This window comes from Saimiri boliviensis, chromosome 11, assembly GCF_048565385.1.
Source record: "Saimiri boliviensis isolate mSaiBol1 chromosome 11, mSaiBol1.pri, whole genome shotgun sequence".
Taxonomy (NCBI): domain Eukaryota; kingdom Metazoa; phylum Chordata; class Mammalia; order Primates; family Cebidae; genus Saimiri; species Saimiri boliviensis.
Window position 1 is genome coordinate 92485832 of NC_133459.1, and position 16972 is coordinate 92502803.

The following is a 16972-nucleotide window of genomic DNA, read 5'->3' on the forward strand; positions in this document are numbered from 1 at the left end:
CTTCTCACTTAGAAGCGGGAGCTGAAGGGTGAGAACACATGGACTGATGGGTTGGGGAAGGGAGAGCATCAGGAAGAGAAGCTAATGGATGCTGGATTAATACCTAGGCAATGCGATGATCCGGATTCTCTGTGCAGCAGACCGCCACGGCACACGGTCACCTGTGGAGCAAATCTGCACTTCCTGCACATGCGCTCCTGAACTTAAAGTAAAAGTGGAAGTAAAAACCAATAACAACGAAAGAAAAAAATCCACTTAAACATCTATACTTGCACGAAAAGTAACTGAAAATCGATCATAGAACTAAACATAAACTGCGAATCTAGAAAACATACAGTAGCAAACATAAGAGAAATATTCATGATGTAGAGTTAGACACAAAATATACATCGTTATCATATCAACACAAAGTACTACAGAAAAGATTCATGAATTCAACTTTATACAAATTAAAAATTCTTGATCAGCACAAGACACTGGTAATAGCATAAAAAGCTACAAATTGGGAGAAAAATATGAAAACCCCACATAGGTCAAAGGACCTGTATAATGGGTCATTGTGTGTATAACTTTTACCGAGCCCCGGTGTGCCAGGACATTTGTTCCAGCATTTGTCTGGGTGTGCGCTAGAGGGTGTTTCTGGATGACATTGACACTAAAATAGACAAACTAAGTGAAGCAGATTGCCCTCTCTATGGTGGGTGGGCGTCATCAAATCAACCAAAAGCCAGAGGAGGACAAGGTCTAATGAGAAGAAAATGCTTTCCTGAGTAACCAGCTTTCCATCTTGGGGATTGCAGCCTCCATAATCATATGTCCAAATATTTATATACACACACACACATGCTGTGTACATATACACATACACAACGTTTCATAAGTAGGAAGGATTGTATTTTTTTTTTTTTTTTTTTTTTTTTTGAGATGGAGTTTCGTTCTTGTTACCCAGGCTGGAATGCAATGGTGTGATCTCAGCTCATCGCAACTTCTGCCTCCCGGGTTCAGGCAATTCTCCTGCCTCAGCCTCCTGAGTAGCTGGGACTACAGGCACGCACCACCATGTCCAGCTAATTTTTTGTATTTTTTTTAGTAGAGACGGGATTTCACCATGTTGACCAGGATGGTCTCGATCTCTCGACCTCCTGATCCACCCGCCTCGGCCTCCCAAAGTGCTGGGATTACAGGCTTGAGCCACCGTGCCCGGCCGGAAGGATTGTATTTTTAAAAGTTCGGCTATTCAGTGACTGTTGCTGAAGCTGGCCAATGAATATGAAGATGTTCTAGTATATGATTATTTCTCCTTTTTTTAACTACTGAAGTTCTGCATTTGAAGAAGTAGGATAGATAATAGCTGAATTTCTCCACATACACTTCAAAGCCCTAGGGATTAACACAGAGTCAAAAATGCCACCCATAGTCCTGCCCCCAACCAGGGCTGGGGAACACTGTGGCCCTCAGGTGATTTTATTTAGCTGGACCTGGGAGCCACACCACAGCAGAGGGAGCAGGAAACAGTATGCAAACAGAAACCAGCACAGCAGGGAGGGCCTGTTCACGACAGAACACCCAGAACAACCATCCTCAGACAGCCAGTGTGGAGAAGCACAGAACACGCCTGAGACTTGGTGGATCAGAACCTGCCACTGGGGAATGATGGGCAGGGGCTTCACGGTGCAGAGGACCAGAGGGACCGATCTTCCAAGGGCAGCATTGCTGGGAGACCGGGAGGCTTGGACAAAGGAAGCATCCTCTGGAGACTTGTGGTGACGAGAATGAATGAGGTAACTGGCAGAAATTAAAGGTCCTGGTAGAACAAAATAGAATCCCAGAGACAGCAAATGTGATGTCTCCCAACGCCAAACAGTACGCCCTAAAATCATAAGAAAAAATCCTTTTTAGCAAGTACTGTATATGCGGTGATGTGACCCATGTATGAAGACTGGGAAAAGTTCCCTAAGCATGCAATAGTTAGCGAGACCCGATTCCCTCAGGAGGACTCTGCTACGGATAAATTCCACTCCACAAGGGATACCTAGGACACACGTTTGAATAGCTCATGTGCGTCAACATATTTAATTGTACATCTACACCAAAAACCAAGGTGAGGACAGGTGGGACACATAGGCTGTCACTTTATGTTTGGGTTGAAATAACAAATGAGAAATGGCAGGTAAAGAGGAAAGAGAAGAGGAAAATATTGCTTTGATTGTTAGTGGTAAAAATCTGAAGTTGAAAGATACAAATTAAAATGTATAAACCAAATAGCAGAAGTGTGTCAAGTTAAAAGGGGATTAGTGATGTCAAAACCTTAGTGCAATGTTAATCAAGAGCTATACAACTCTTCTTAAATAACAAAGCACACGCGTGTACACACACAAACACACACACACGCAAAACAAGTATCATCAACAAAGAAATACAGAAAACACCATCTACCTCATATGGTAAATATAGACTAAAATATGGAAGAGTTTAGAATATAAACAGAAAAATAAGAATGTTTTTTATTAATCTGTAGGTTTATCTGCCAAACCAATCATAATAATAAAAACTTAAAACATTGTTTGTAAAAAATCCACTAGTCCAGAGTCACGGGCAAAAAAATCTTTATTAAACAAAGCTTAAATATTATAACTAATAGACTAAAATTAATTTTGGGTGAAAATTAAAACTGGGGCAGAGAATATTCTTTTACACAACAGAATGCCAGCAAAACAAATTAAGATTCATTTTGGATGAAAGTTAAAATTTGGGCAGGGAATATTCTTTGTTGTGAAGAATGCCAGTAAAAACAAGTATATAGTAAAATGTTGAGAGAGAATATTCCCCATGTACATATATCAATATAATAACTAACACAGGCAGGGTGATTAATTGATGATAAAATGGTAAGAGGAAGATGGTTAGAATACAGATGTTTATACTTTTAAAACCAGTTTTCAAATTAATTGCAAATAAGGTGTCTTTACTAGGGACAGGGCTCCCAGACTCCTCCTTAACCAAGTGCCCATTCTAGCTAGTATCACGATAATGGGGATGGACACACTGGGCCTTTTCTGCCTTCGGGTGGACTGAATAGGAAGCTCATAGCATCGACTCTGCAGTGCTCCTGGCAAGATGTTTAAGCTGAATTTAATCACGAGGACCCTTTCAGGCGACTTGAGAATGTAGACCTTTGAGCCAGATAGCGGACCTGTCCTCTGCAAACAAAGCATTTGCAGCAAGAAGATAACATTGTCAATACTCTGCCCCGACGGAGTCCCGGGTGACACGCTGTCCCCTGCCAGCAGCTCTGGACTCCTGCTCTCTGCAGGATAGAAATTGACAGGAGCAGGGCTGAGGCTTGTCAATGCTGTTTGTCCATCTAAGAATTGGACACCCTTGGTACTGATCACAATTGGAGGAGGAGGAATTAAAGGAGCCTAGTGGGCTGAAATCATCAAGAGCATTCTGTGGTCTAAAATGCAATCCTCAGTGAAGGATCCCTGCAGTGACTTGTGTTTGGACTTGAACTTGCTTTGCCATTTTAGTGTTTTTTCATCAAGCGGAAAAGGCTGTGACCCCCTTTTTTTCCTGACATCCTTTCATTCTTTGCATCCTTCTGGCAGTATTTGGTGCCTGTAGGGGAGAGAGAAAAAATAATCCAATGAGAATTTTTGTCAGGTCCTCCTGAAGGCTGAGTCTGGAGGGACGGCTGCGTGATGATATCCCAGGGGCAAACCGATCTCCTGCTGGGAGCTTGAGCTGAGGGTGAGCACTGGACTGCCTGAAGGGGGAAGCACCATCCACAAGTGAGAAAACACCCCTGAATTTCTATGAACTTCCTGTCAGCCTGGGGTGCAGGATATAGGGACCCCACCTATGCCCAACCAGCAGCCGGGAACATCAGCCCCTTTCCTCCTGATCCCCTCTGTCTGGAGCAGAGTGATGGCTTTTCCTCCCAGTGAGGATGTGCTCAGCATCAATCATGCATGCTCAGACACAGAGGACTGCAGAAGGAGGACCCTCTGCAGAGAAGCCCACCCCGTGACAACTCCATGTCCCAGTGTTCTGGGGAGGAGCGAAAGGGCCATGGGTAACACTCTGGATAGAAAAAGCAGCAAGAATCTCAGACAACATCCATGTCCTCTTCCACCTTTTTAAACACAGGAGTAGTGACGCCACAGGGGTAAGACTGAACTAAGGCCACATGACTTGCTATTGACAGGCCGGAGCTAGAAGCAGGCACCGAGGCCCTTTCAATAGAGATTGGAGGAAGCCAGAGGGAAGGGTCCAATCTGGAGGTCTCAGCAGTCAGGAGAGGCTGTGGGGTTACCCTGGCTGGGACAGGATTAAGGTTCTGTAAAGAAATACGACGTCTGTGGTGTTAACTTGGTTGGTTAAAAAATTTAAAAAGAAAAAAACCCAAACATCATTATAAGTATTCTTTCAAATGGGATCAGGAAAGAAAGAAAATTAAAAAAAAAAAAACAACAAAACAGTCAAAATGAAATGAGCAGAGAGTGGGGAGTGTAACTATGGACTTACTTATTTTCCCTAATGCCCGGAAGTTGAATGCATACCTGGTTACACGTTAAGGCATTGCTAGGAATATTTTCACTATCTAGACCAACAAAACTTTGAAGTACAAGGTGAAAAGGAATAGTTTTTGTTTTACTACATTCTCTCCTCCCACTTTTTCTTTTCCCCAAGTACATTTTGGGAGAAATTTCTTTCTTTATTATTTGAGAAGGAGTCTTGCTCTGTCAGCGGGCTGGACTGTCGTGGTGCAATCTTGGCTCACTGCAACCTCCGCCTCCTGGGCTCAAGCGATTCTTCCACCTCAGCCTCGCGAGTAGTTGGGACCAGAGGTGCGTGCCACCAGGCCCGGGTCATTTTCGTAGTTTTAGTAGAGAGGGGGTTTCACCATGTTTGTCAGGATGATCTCGATCTCTTGACCTTGTGATCCGCCCACCTTGGCCTCCCAGTGTGCTGGGTTTACAGCCGTGAGCCACCACACCAGGCTGAAAGGTTCCTTGTTAGTATTTAATGTCAGCTTTAAGAGTGGCATAAAGAAGTATTCATAGGCAATCTCTTGTAGAATTTCAGTCTTGATTTGTTATTTGTTCTCTTGAGGAGAGTGAGACTAATAAGTTCTCTTTGGGGGCTTTGAGGAAGAACAATAATTGACCAAAAGTAAAACGTTCACATTGCCGTGCTGAGCCAGTTAGTGGGCTATAAAATCTGTGTGGTTAAACGTCAACTGCAAGATTTACCTTAAACTGCCAAAGAAAACACTAAATTCCACTCTATGTAATACGGGAGGTATTATTTCCATACATTAGGCGTTAGTGTAATGACTGTTTCTCACTTTGTCTTGCATTCAAAATTGAGCAAGTATATTTCAAGCAGAAGCTAAAGGTCGAATCTCTTAATTTTCTTGGTTTTCTTTCTGATTTTTTGCTATGCTGTATGAACTGTCCTGTTGAGAGGGTAATACGGATCCCATCAAATGCTGATGGATGCTCAGCCTTTCTCTGGAGTAGCCACACATGGAAAACTTCCATGTTGGCAGCCTGAGGTGGTAGAAGACCGGTTGTCTTCCTCATCTTCAGCCACATGTTAGAATCACATGGGATCATTTTAAAACTACAGACACCTAAACCGCACCCCCGAACATGTAAGTGAGAACCTCAAGGTGAGGGTTCAAGGCATGCATCTTAACTGAAATCTCACCAGGTGTTTATTCCATGGCAGCGGGATTTAGAGAGACCAAATGGAACCACCCAATTTCCCATCACTTTCTTCCCTTCCCCATTTGTCTCATGATTGGCTTTGTTTCCTGCGGTGCCATGGATTTTAGTCTTCTCTCTGACAACTTCAGTGAAATCTCTCTCTTATCAATTGTGCTGGGCCAAAGCAAAGATTGTCTTGTAGACACCTGCTTGTCTGTCATCTTGTGTATGCATAAAGCAGGTCCTGGAGTCACTTTTCTCAAAGTTAATTCAGAAAATGCTCTCTCATATACCCTGGCCTCAAGATTCGTCTGAGTCGCATTTTAGACCCGTAACTGGATGTGTAGAAATGGAAATGAGAATAAAATGGAGAGAGGTTAGACTCCTCTATCTCGTGATGTATGCAGTTTTGAAGTCCTGTCCTCTGCATGTGCTTCTGAATGTCATAAATGTCACCCAGTTAATGTCAGCACAGATGAGTCCATGAGGCGAGACTACTGAGTCCCTGGCAATTCCATCTGCACTGTCACAAGACTGCATGTCTGGGGCTGAAGACAAACCTGACTCCAGTCTGGGAGGGAACTCTCACCTATGACCCAGGTTCTAGTTTAGTTTTCTAAGTGGGACTCTCCGTGCTCAGCTTTAACACTTCTCATTCAGAGGAACAAGAGACGAGTAAGGGCTGACTTAGCTGGGTTCCTCCAAAGCCAACTCAAGAGGAAAACCTACGTGTAAATGATAAATTAAAGCAATGCTCCCTGCAGAAAGAGGCAATGGAGCTGGGGACACAGGGAGGAAAGGACAATTTTCCAAGAGAGTGTGCAATTCCAGGCAAAGAATTCTGTGTTCAGCAGCTTCAACTGTGCATGTAGAGGAGCAAAAGGAGGCCTGGCTCTCCTGTGGCCGTGAGAGGGATCCTCAAGACAACAGAAGAAGGAACAATGCAGAGTTCAGAGAGCAATGAGTAGATGGGAACAGAAAGGGCCTGGCAGGGTGGGAGGTCAGGGGGCACTGGGGTAAGACCAGACAGAGGTGACAGCAGCCGCTGGAGAGAACAAATGAGAGAGAGAGCGGCGGGAGAAGGAGCTGTCACCACAGACAGGGAGAAATAAGAAGTGAGTTCAGCTAAGAGCCGTAGATGTGATTACCTCTGCCCCCTAAGCATGAAGGCCAAGGGATCCACTTGCTGAATGGGAGTTTTCTTTTCATCATCTTTGGTTTCAGAACGCTGGAGGCGTGAACGTTGTCAGTGACGTGATCCCCTTGTGTGTTGTCTGCTGAGCCTTCGAGTGCATCATCTTCCAGCTGCGGAGGGTTCTTCATCCCAACAGAGGAGGCTAAAACCAGCTCTGAAAACAAAACGACAGCCAATGACACCCACTGGCATCCATGATCTTACCGTGACTTCCTCTTCCACCCAAAGGACGTCAAATCAGGAATGTGGCCTTGGACAAGAAAGTCCAAACGGTGAGGGGAAGCCAATAGAGTGACTTTAATATTTTCTTTTTTGTTGATTTTTCTGACATTACTCAGTAAGGACAAGTTTGCCAGGAGGCCAAGGCACTCCCGATTCACAAAAATATTCAAGAAACAAAAGATTAAGAAACACAAATAGCTTCCGGTAGATAAGGCAAAAGCAAGGGACTCACACTGTGCGTAGGCTGTTCTTTGGGGAGGGAAGAGATTATAAAAGTGAAAGTTAAATCAGAGCTGCGTCCAAACGGACATGGGGGTGCAAGGGCCTGGCAGGGTGGCGGCCCATGGGACACAGAGGTGAGACCAGACAGAGATGACAGCAGCCGCTGGAAGAGAGAAAGCAGCGGGAGAAGGAGCTGTCACCACAGACAGGGAGAAATAAGAAGTGAGTGCGGCTAAGAGCCATAGATGTGATTACCTCTGCCCCCTAAGCATGAAGGCCAAGGGATCCACTTGCTGAATGGGAGTTTTCTTTTCATCATCTTTGGTTTCAGAACGCTGGAGGCGTGAATGTTGTCAGTGACTCGATCCCCTTGTGTGTTGTCTGCTGAGCCTTCGAGTGCATCATCTTCCAGCTGCGGAGGGTTCTTCATCCCAACAGAGGAGGCTAAAACCAGCTCTGAAAACAAAACGACAGCCAATGACACCCACTGGCATCCATGATCTTACCGTGACTTCCTCTTCCACCCAAAGGACGTCAAGTCAGGAATGTGGCCTTGGACAAGAAAGTCTAAATGGTGAGGGGAAGCCAATAGAGTGACTTTAATATTTTCGTTTTTGTTGATCTTTCTGACATTACTCAGCAAGGACAAGTTTGCCAGGAGGCCAAGGCACTCCAGATTCACAAAAATATTCAAGAAACAAAAGATTAAGAAACACATAATCTTCCGGTAGATAAGGCAAAAGCAAAGGACTCACACTGTGTGTAGGCAGTGCTTTGGGGAGGGAAGAGATCATAAAAGTGAAAGTTAAATCAGAGCTGCGTCCAAACGGACGTGGGAGTGGAAGGGCCGGGCAGGGTGGCGGCCCATGGGGCACAGAGGTGAGACCAGACAGAGGTGACAGCAGCCGATGAGAAAAGAACCGGGGAAGACTGAACCTGGACAATTTACAAAACTTGCGTAATTATATGATCTACTGCATATATATATATACACACTACGTAGCATACACACCAAATGTACATCACATACATGGCAAATGATGTAAATGCATGTATCTGTAGATATTAATCTAATGAAAAACTCATATATAGGGATTTGGGAGATATTTAATGTAACAGTGTAATCAATATTCTGTTCCATTGAAATTGAAAAAAAAATAGAAATATGAGAAGAATGAGAAAGAAAAGGTGTGCAAAGAAACAGATGACCTGTGAGACACCAGGGAGAAATGACCAAGGAAGCTGTGAGTGAGACACAGGCATTCACCCTGTGCTCTTACCGGGAGCCTGGCTCTGGCCCTGGACTCCATGGAACATGAGGAAGACAACGTGCGTTTGAGCCAGTGTGTTGGGTCTTGGCTGGGAGTGTAAGAATCCATAGTGAAACAGAGAATCTGGTGGGAAGAAATCAGTTTAAATAAGTTACACGGCGCGTGTCAAGGACTGCACATCCCCCGACACCCGCTGAGTGCCTTCCAAGTGTCCTCTCTACGGACCCAAATGGTGCTCGTTATTTCACGTGACCCTCCCTCCTCCTGAGGACGGGGGTCCCCGTATTCCTCAGCTGAGGGCTCCAGGAGGAGATATGGACCAGGACGAAGAGTGAGAATGAACAGGATCCAGGGTTTTAAGGAAATCTGAGCAGAAGTGGACCCCTGTGAGAAGGAAACTGAGGACATGATCGAGGACATGAGTGGAGATGATGAACTAAATGCATTTTTATAAAGAGACTGATGTGAACACTTCCCATGTGAAGATTGCCCTTTGTTTTCAAAAGAGCAGAGAAAAGAGAAAGAGGAGCTGGACGGGGCATGAGACTGACATGTTGGTCCAGGATTTACCCTGGTCCTGAATGTGCCTCATAGGTTGTCACTGAAAGTGCCTGAGAGTGGAGAACTGGCTTCATGGGGGATGGGGAAGGAGAGGAAGAAAACTGACAGAGGAGTGTGTGTGAGAAAGGAAAGGAATAGGGGACCCTAGAGAACAGAGAGCGTCACAACTGCTCGACCTCAGAGAAGACATAGTCTGTGAAGTCACTTTCTAAATGTAAACTTGGCAGAAAGACAGATGAGATAACACGTATTTATAGGTCTATTGAGCAATTGCTATTGAATCAGGCCCTTTGGAAATTATAATAAATATTCTCAGCAATGATTACCGGTAGACAGTATTTTGTAGGTAGCTCAGATGAGAAAACAGAGATTCGTATACCAAAAAGACAAAATCCTCGGCCAAAGTGAACAACGAGGAGGAGGCAAACCCAGGACCTGAGAGCAGATTTTGTCCTCAGCCCCAGGCTCTGGCTCAGCTCACTGGGCTGGAGTATCATGGATTTAACTTGACCCCGAGTGAGCACGGAGAGGCCCCATTCTCTGCTCCACCCGCAGCACCGTGACCACCAAGACCTGGACTAGACCTTCCTGTCCCCTTTCCTTCCCTACCTTGGAAGGAGCATTGGATCCCAGAATCAGCATTGACTGTGAAGCTGCAGGTGGTGATGGAAAGGCCCCGCCTGGCTAAGCCATTCCCACAGTCAGACCCTTGATCCAGCTGTAGTCGCAGACAGCTCAGCACCAGGGTGCTTGGCTCCGGCTGTGTCTGTGACACCTGCACCTCTGACAGGCGGTGGCTCAAGTCTCCACCCCAAGTCCCTTGGGGACAGGCGGCCTGGGTGGAAGCTGAAAGGAGAAGGGGCTTCAGTAGGAACAATCTCAGTTTTCCCTTTGTTAAGCACACCCAGAACACCCATCCCTGCTCTCCCTGCCTCTCAGTAAAGCCACCCAGGCCACACAGACAGACATCATGTAAATGCCACTGCTGATCTGATCTGGCAGGAAGGAGGCAGAATTCAGGCGGTCATGCTCTCCCATCGCTGACCTCCTGCTGTGTGGCCCAGCTCCTAACAGGTCATGGACCCACAACGGTCCAAGGCCCCTGAGCTGGGGATCCCTGGAGTAGAGAATCTGTATCGGACACAGGAAGTATAAAACGGCCTCTGAAATCATGGTGCACCACTGCCTGGATGTGTGGATGGCCAGAGAAGAGATAAGGCCCCTGTTCAAGGTGTGCAGTTAGCAACATAATTTCTGAAAATAGAGACTCCCTATCTTACGGAAGAAGGTTTGTTATGCAAATATATCCGGATGGGCCACTGTGGCCAAAACCTTGCTATAAGTCCTGACCTCTTTCCTGTTTTCATGTCCACAGCCTGTTCTTGTGAGAAGAAGCCATGTGACCGAGGAAGCACTTGGGACAGGAAAAGAGGAAGTTCCTCCCACTGGATATCTGTGACTAAAAATGGAGCCAAGAGTCAGATTCAAAACAGGCTCAGTTGACAGCGCCTGCCTGCATGGATGGTCTGTCTCTGTGACACAAGTTGCAGAAACAAAACATACAGAGGCTGCCTGGGAGGACCGTGGAGTTCTGTGACCTTCAGGCTGGAGTACTCACAGGCTCCATCCAGAGCAGAGCATGCCAGCTGATCCTCCAATGAGGACAAGGTGTCACTATAAGGCTGGTGGCAGTCAGACAGGTCACACTGAACTGAAGGAGTCAAGTACATGTCATCCAGGGAGTCTTCTGGGGCTTCCTGCTCCTTCAACTTTAGTAGCTCCTGGCTCAGCCTGGGGTGAAGAAGACGGAAGAGAAACAGCGGACAGGACCGAAACCACCGCACCCAGCTGGTTCTAGAGGGAGGACCACGGGAGAGACCGGAGGAAGCCAATACCGTCCGCTCAGAGAGACACAAGCATCCTTCCCTGTGCCGAGCAGGAGACAGAGCGGCAGGTGCTCAGTGCACCGGGCGGACAACGAGCTGGGGAGGAAGAGATGGAGGGATCCCCGTGGGAAACTGCCAGGACACAGTGCATTCGGCACTTCTACACACATTTTGTTGAAATTAGCATCAGAGGCCAAATGAATACAGGTTCTTGAATCTTCACAGAGAGAGTTCCTGTATCCTCAACCTCACTTGTTCTCAAAAGCGTGAGCACGACATGAGTTGTTTTCATTCACTTTCCTGCTAGCAAATACTTGCAAACAGGGAAATGCCAAAGAGGCAGACAGCGGGTGACATCAGGAAATCCCTGAGTTTGGTCAGTTCACCTGGCTCAAGTGACTGTCAGTTCCGATGCTTGAAAAGGATTAAGAAATTGAAACGTATTCAAGTACCACAATAAAGAAGATATTGTTAAAGAGTCCTGTGCAGTTGGCTGAATGGGTAGAACAGTTCTATTCATCACTTTTTTCCTATTTTCCCGGGATCTCTGGTCTCCAGGTGTCACTTTTGAGCTAACACCCCACAAGTCCAGTTACCTGGGGGGCACGGGCGCCTTCCCTTCCTCTTCCTCATGATCACTTTGATTTCCTGTAAACAAATGCGGAAGAGCAGGTTACAGTCAGCAAATCACACTTCACACAGGACTAAATGAGTGTCCAGTCACAGCACAGGGACATCAATATCCTCAGTGTATGAAAATGATATTCTGACAGGCGGAATCTAATGTTCTCTAGATCAAGTCTCATCAGAAGTAGCTCAGCCTGCTTTCCAGATCCATGGGACAGAATCTCCTTCATCTGATAGATCATAATCACATATCCTCTGACCTAAGTCAGTGCAAACAATTAAAGAAAACATTTTCCCCATAATCTTCAAAACTGGCCCTAACTACTCTCCAGAAGTGTTGCTGCAATACTGATTTACCTCATCATATATCCTGCTCGATGAATTGTTAGAGAAATTTCTATTTCTATTTGTCCTGGTGTCAAGGTGACTGCATAGCTAAGACAAGCTGACTTACAGGAGACCAAGACTGAGGCCGAGAAGAGTGAAACCAGGAAAACGTCATCTCCACATACATAGACAAGGCTGTCAGTGGCCGTGGACAAGCATAGAAACTCCATGGACAGTGAACAGGGAAACGATGACATCATTACAGGTGACAAGGGGCATAGGAACCGGGCCAGAAGGCTGACAGATACCTCCTGTACACCTCCTGTACAAAGGTGGCTAGGAATTTGTCACACCTGCCTGTGGTCCAGTAACCTGATACTGGGGCCAGGGAGAAGTGGGAAGCCATCGGGCCGACTGACATCTGTATTAAATAGGCCATCCTAGTCTCCCCTCCCTTCCTCCCTCCATTCCTTCCCTCCTTCCTTCTTTTCTCCTTTCATCTTTTTTTTTGAAACAGAGTCTCTCTTTTACGCAGGGTGGAGTGCAGGGGTGCAATCCTGACTCACCGCAGCCTCAACTTCCTGTGCTCAGATGATTCTCCGACCTCAGCCTCCTGTAGTTGGGACCACAGGTATGCATCACTGTGCCGGGGTAATTTTTCGAATTCTTTGTAAAGATGGATTTGACCACATTTCCCAAACTGATCTTGAACTCCCAAACTCATGTGATCCACCCTGGGCCTCCCAAAGTGCGGAAATTACAGGTGTGAGCCACTGCCCCCAGCTGCATCCTACTTTCTGATCCAAACCAATGTGTATGTATACAGCCTGTGCTCAGAATTGACCTTCCTCAGCCTAGACAGAGGGGCGAGGGACAAAGAATATGGAGGCTACCTGGGAGAATGTTTAGAGCATCCTCCCCTTCATCCTGAGGGCTTTCAATGTCTAAAATCAGAGCAGAGTCGACTTTGTCTTCCTCAAATGTGACTTTGGCGCTCCTGTGAGGCTGGCTGGAGTCGGAAGGCTTGTCGCTGTTTGAAGAAAGGACAGCGCATTCCTCCAGAGAGTCCTGAGGGACTTCCTTTTCCTCAGCCTTCTGAACGTCCCTGATGAACCAGGTACGACAGAGATGACAAGGATTAAATCATGAGGGATAGGACCCCAGGACTTGCTATGTGTTTGTGCGTGTGTGTGTGTGCATGTGTGTGCATGTGTGTGTGTGTGCGTGTGTGCGTGTGTGTGTATGTATATATTTATAGCACATCTATATCTATATCTATATATTTTGAGATGACACAGATTAAACCAGGAGGGATGGAGCCCCAGGAGTTTCCAGCTGGTTTTGCTGGGATGCATAAGGTAGTGGTCCCAGAAAGCAAAGGGGAGGTTCAGTTCAAGAGGGAAGAGACAATCCTCCTCTCTCTGCCACAGAGCATGGCTGCCATGGGAACCAGAGAGGAAGAGAGCAGCTGGTGTTCATTGCACTGGACAGACAGGAGCTGAGGAAGACAGAGACTCAGCTGCTTCTGTATGGTACAGTCTTCACAGCACACACACAGAACCAAAGACAGCTGCCACACTGTGTGTCTAAGCTGGGTTGTATTTAACATACTGTAGTCAAGGAAACACAGGTGTCTGAGCCACGGTAGACCCCAGAGATGGTGCTGGTATGCATTCTAGATTTTTTAAAATATTCACAGTGTGACATGAAATGTCCATTATTTCAGGTACTTTTCCTGGTGTTTAACTTTGCTAGATGCTTCCCAATTCCTCTGCTTCTTGCCTCTTTGCTGTTTATCTTCCCTAACAAGAGTCTAAAGACAACCATGTGGAAAGCGGCTTTGCATCTCGTCCTGGCTTCCCTACAGGGGAGGACAGGTCTCCTCTGTGTGTGCAGGAAGTCCCGAAGGCTAGTGAGGTCATCGAGGGTCGTGCTTACAGGTACCATGAAGACAATGGACAGGCATGTTAACGGGGCTATTTCCTTGTTGGTGAGTGCGTGAAATCAGCGCACTCTGCAGCTATCTGTATCCTGCATCTGGAATCTGTGACTACCCTCACCTGCCTTGTGTTCTTTCTGAGACCGTTTCCATATTTGACCACCCATTACCCGCTTCTGATTATTCTGTGTTACCTGGAAGCAGCTGATTCCTGTACTTCATCGACCTCCTCATCTGTATCATCTTCATCCTCCTCTTCATCATTTTCTGGAACTACAGAAGCATCTATTCAGATATTTCCCACTTCACCCACTGGAATCACAGTCAGTCCTATGTGTACTGAGTCATGAACATGCATATATGGGTCTGCATTGTACTGAAAACTCTCATATTTTATCTTTATCCTGACAGGTTGTCGTGATCCATGAGGCAACGTGTTTCTGATCCAGAGGGTCACCATCAAGATGTGGCCAAATAGTGAAAAGACATCTTGCTCCCCATATTACTGGAGGCTTGCCCAGCCTCTTTCTAAGCTTCAGCAGCTGTCTCCCCAATCCTGCCTCACTTCTGATACCCAGGCACAGGCTCTGTGTCCTGTTACAGCTTATATTAAAACCTGTATCTTTCTCTTATGACAGGACAAACTAACTTGTCTCACAGTACTCCACACATCGGGGACCTCGTGTTCCCTCCAAGAGGCTTCCACTGTTTTATCCAAGAACACACTCTACACATTGAGTGCTTCAAATAGACGGCTTCCTGCCACCAAGTGCCCCCACATCACGTGCCTTCTCCAACACCACACAGCAAGGGGCTTTATCTCATCGTGAAGTATAGTCGTAAGTGTTCCCCCATTTGAATGCAAGAGACAATTTGTCTGCCTTTACAGATGTAGAGACAGGAACTCACGAATGATAAATTAATCAGTTCCCCACAGTTACTAACGACACTGCTGAAGATAGAGCCTGGAACCCTCATTCTTAGTCCAGGGCGCTTTTTACTCTAACATGCTGCCTCCTGCCACAGCCTCCTTCCTGTCCGTTAAAACTGGATGGATGCCGCCTCTTGCCCCGAAGCCCATGTTCCAGCAAGAAATGAGGAGCCATTTGCAATACTGTGACCTCCAACCCCATGGGTTTTCCATCTCAGTTTTTGCCCAGGAAGTCCTGGTCATGTCATGGCTACAAATTTTTAGTGGAAGGAAATAGAATTGTCATTGTGGAGGTGTGGCTGTCTGGGGACTTTCATAAGCCTGGAGCTGTGTCATCAGGGTCTGTGACCACCTTACCTGGGCTGAGACTGCTCACATAACGATCTGCCAGCCTGGGCCCCTCAGCTGGCTGTACTCGGAGGTCCTGACCCTGGGACGTGTCAAGGTCATCAGGAGTGAGGAGGGCCTTGAAATGCTGATTCAGTGAGTAGGACACATCTTGCCCTTCCTGTAACTTCTCCCGTAACTGGGTCAGCTCCTTTGCCTCAGAGTGAACCCGGGCTTTATATTGCCTACGGTGAGATAGCAGAGAAGGGTTAATAACGGAAAGTGATGAGTGATCAGTTCTGATACGACAATGGAGTTTTGTGTGAGAATGTCCTCAAGGAGCCCTCCAAGCAGAAGGTCACAACATGTTTGGGAAAATGCCTGTGGTCCAGAGGAATATAAATGTGCATGTGTGGGCATGTGTGTGTGTGTGTGCATGTGTGTGTATATGTATATATTTATAGCACATCTATATCTATATCTATATCTATATCTATATCTATATCTATATCTATATCCTTTGAGATGACAAAGATTAAACGAGGAGGGATTGAGCCCCAGGAGTTTCCAGCTGGTTTTGCTGGGACGCATAAGGTAGTGGTCCCAGAAAGCAAAGGGGAGGTTCCGTTTAAGAGACAATAGGTAATCCTTCTCTCTCTGCAACAGAGCATGGCTGCCATGGGAACCAGAGAGGAAGAGAGCAGCTGGTGTTCATTGCACTGGACAGACAGGAGCTGAGGAAGACACAGACTCAGCTGCTTCTGTATGGTACAGTCTTCACAGCACACACACAGAACCAAAGACAGCTGCCACACTGTGTGTCTAAGCTGGGTTGTATTTAACATACTGTGGTCAATGAAACACAGGTGTCTGAGACACTGTAGATCCCTGAGATTGCTTGCCTTCTAGATTTTTAAAATTTTCATATTGTGATATGAAATGTACATTTTTCCATGTACTTTTCTTGGTGTTTAGCTGTGCTAGATGCTTCCCCATTTCTCTGCTTCTTGCCTCTTTGCTGTTTACCTTCCCTAATAGGAGTCTAAAGACAACCATGTGGAAAGCGGCTTTGCATCTCATCCTTGCTTCGCTACAGGGGAGGATAGGTCTCCTCTGTGTGTGCAGGAAGTCCCGAAGGCTAGTGAGGTCATCGAGGGTCGTGCTTACAGGTACCATGAAGACAATGGACAAGGATGTTAACAGGGCTATTTCCTTGTTGGTGAGTGGGTTAAATCAGTGCACTCTGCAGCTATCTGTACCCTGCATCTGGAATCTGTGACTACCCTCACCTACCTTGTGTTCTTTCTGAGACCTTTTTCGTATTTCACCACCCATTACCCGCTCCTGATTATTCAGGGTTACCTGGGGGCAGCTGATTCCTGTACTTCATTGACCTCCTCATCTGCATCATCTTCATCCTCCTCTTCATCATTTTCTGGAACTACAGAAGCATCTATTCAGATATTTCCCACTTCACCCACTGGAATCACAGTCAGCCCTATGTGTACTGAGACATGAACATGCATATATGGGTCTGCATTGCAATGAAAACTGTCATGTTTTGTGTTTATCCTGACAGGTTTTCGTGATCCATGAAGCAACATGTTTCTGATTCAGAGGGTCACCATCAAGATGTGGCCAAATAGTGAAAAGACATCTTGCTCCCCATATTACTGGAGGCTTGCCCAGCCTCCATCTAAGCTTCAGCAGCTGTCTCCCGAATCCTGCCTCACTTCTGATACCCAGGCAC

General features: G+C 46.3%; 1 protein-coding gene across 1 annotated transcript in view; it reads right to left on the reverse strand.

Moving 5' to 3' along the window:
- Window positions 1–2848: 2848 nt before the first annotated feature.
- The window catches only part of LOC101042188 (NBPF family member NBPF4-like), a 65521-nt gene continuing 51397 nt past the window's right edge, over window positions 2849–16972 (reverse strand). Inside the window, exons 14-24 of the mRNA XM_074381553.1 lie at window positions 16585–16675; window positions 15253–15467; window positions 14159–14231; window positions 12919–13130; window positions 11668–11719; window positions 11081–11167; window positions 10804–10976; window positions 9795–10031; window positions 7609–7809; window positions 6863–7063; window positions 2849–3618 (exon numbers count right to left, since the gene is read on the reverse strand). Of these exons, the coding sequence (XP_074237654.1) occupies window positions 3527–3618; window positions 6863–7063; window positions 7609–7809; window positions 9795–10031; window positions 10804–10976; window positions 11081–11167; window positions 11668–11719; window positions 12919–13130; window positions 14159–14231; window positions 15253–15467; window positions 16585–16675 (1634 nt within the window). The 3' untranslated portion in view covers window positions 2849–3526. The remainder of the gene's footprint in view (window positions 3619–6862; window positions 7064–7608; window positions 7810–9794; window positions 10032–10803; window positions 10977–11080; window positions 11168–11667; window positions 11720–12918; window positions 13131–14158; window positions 14232–15252; window positions 15468–16584; window positions 16676–16972) is intronic.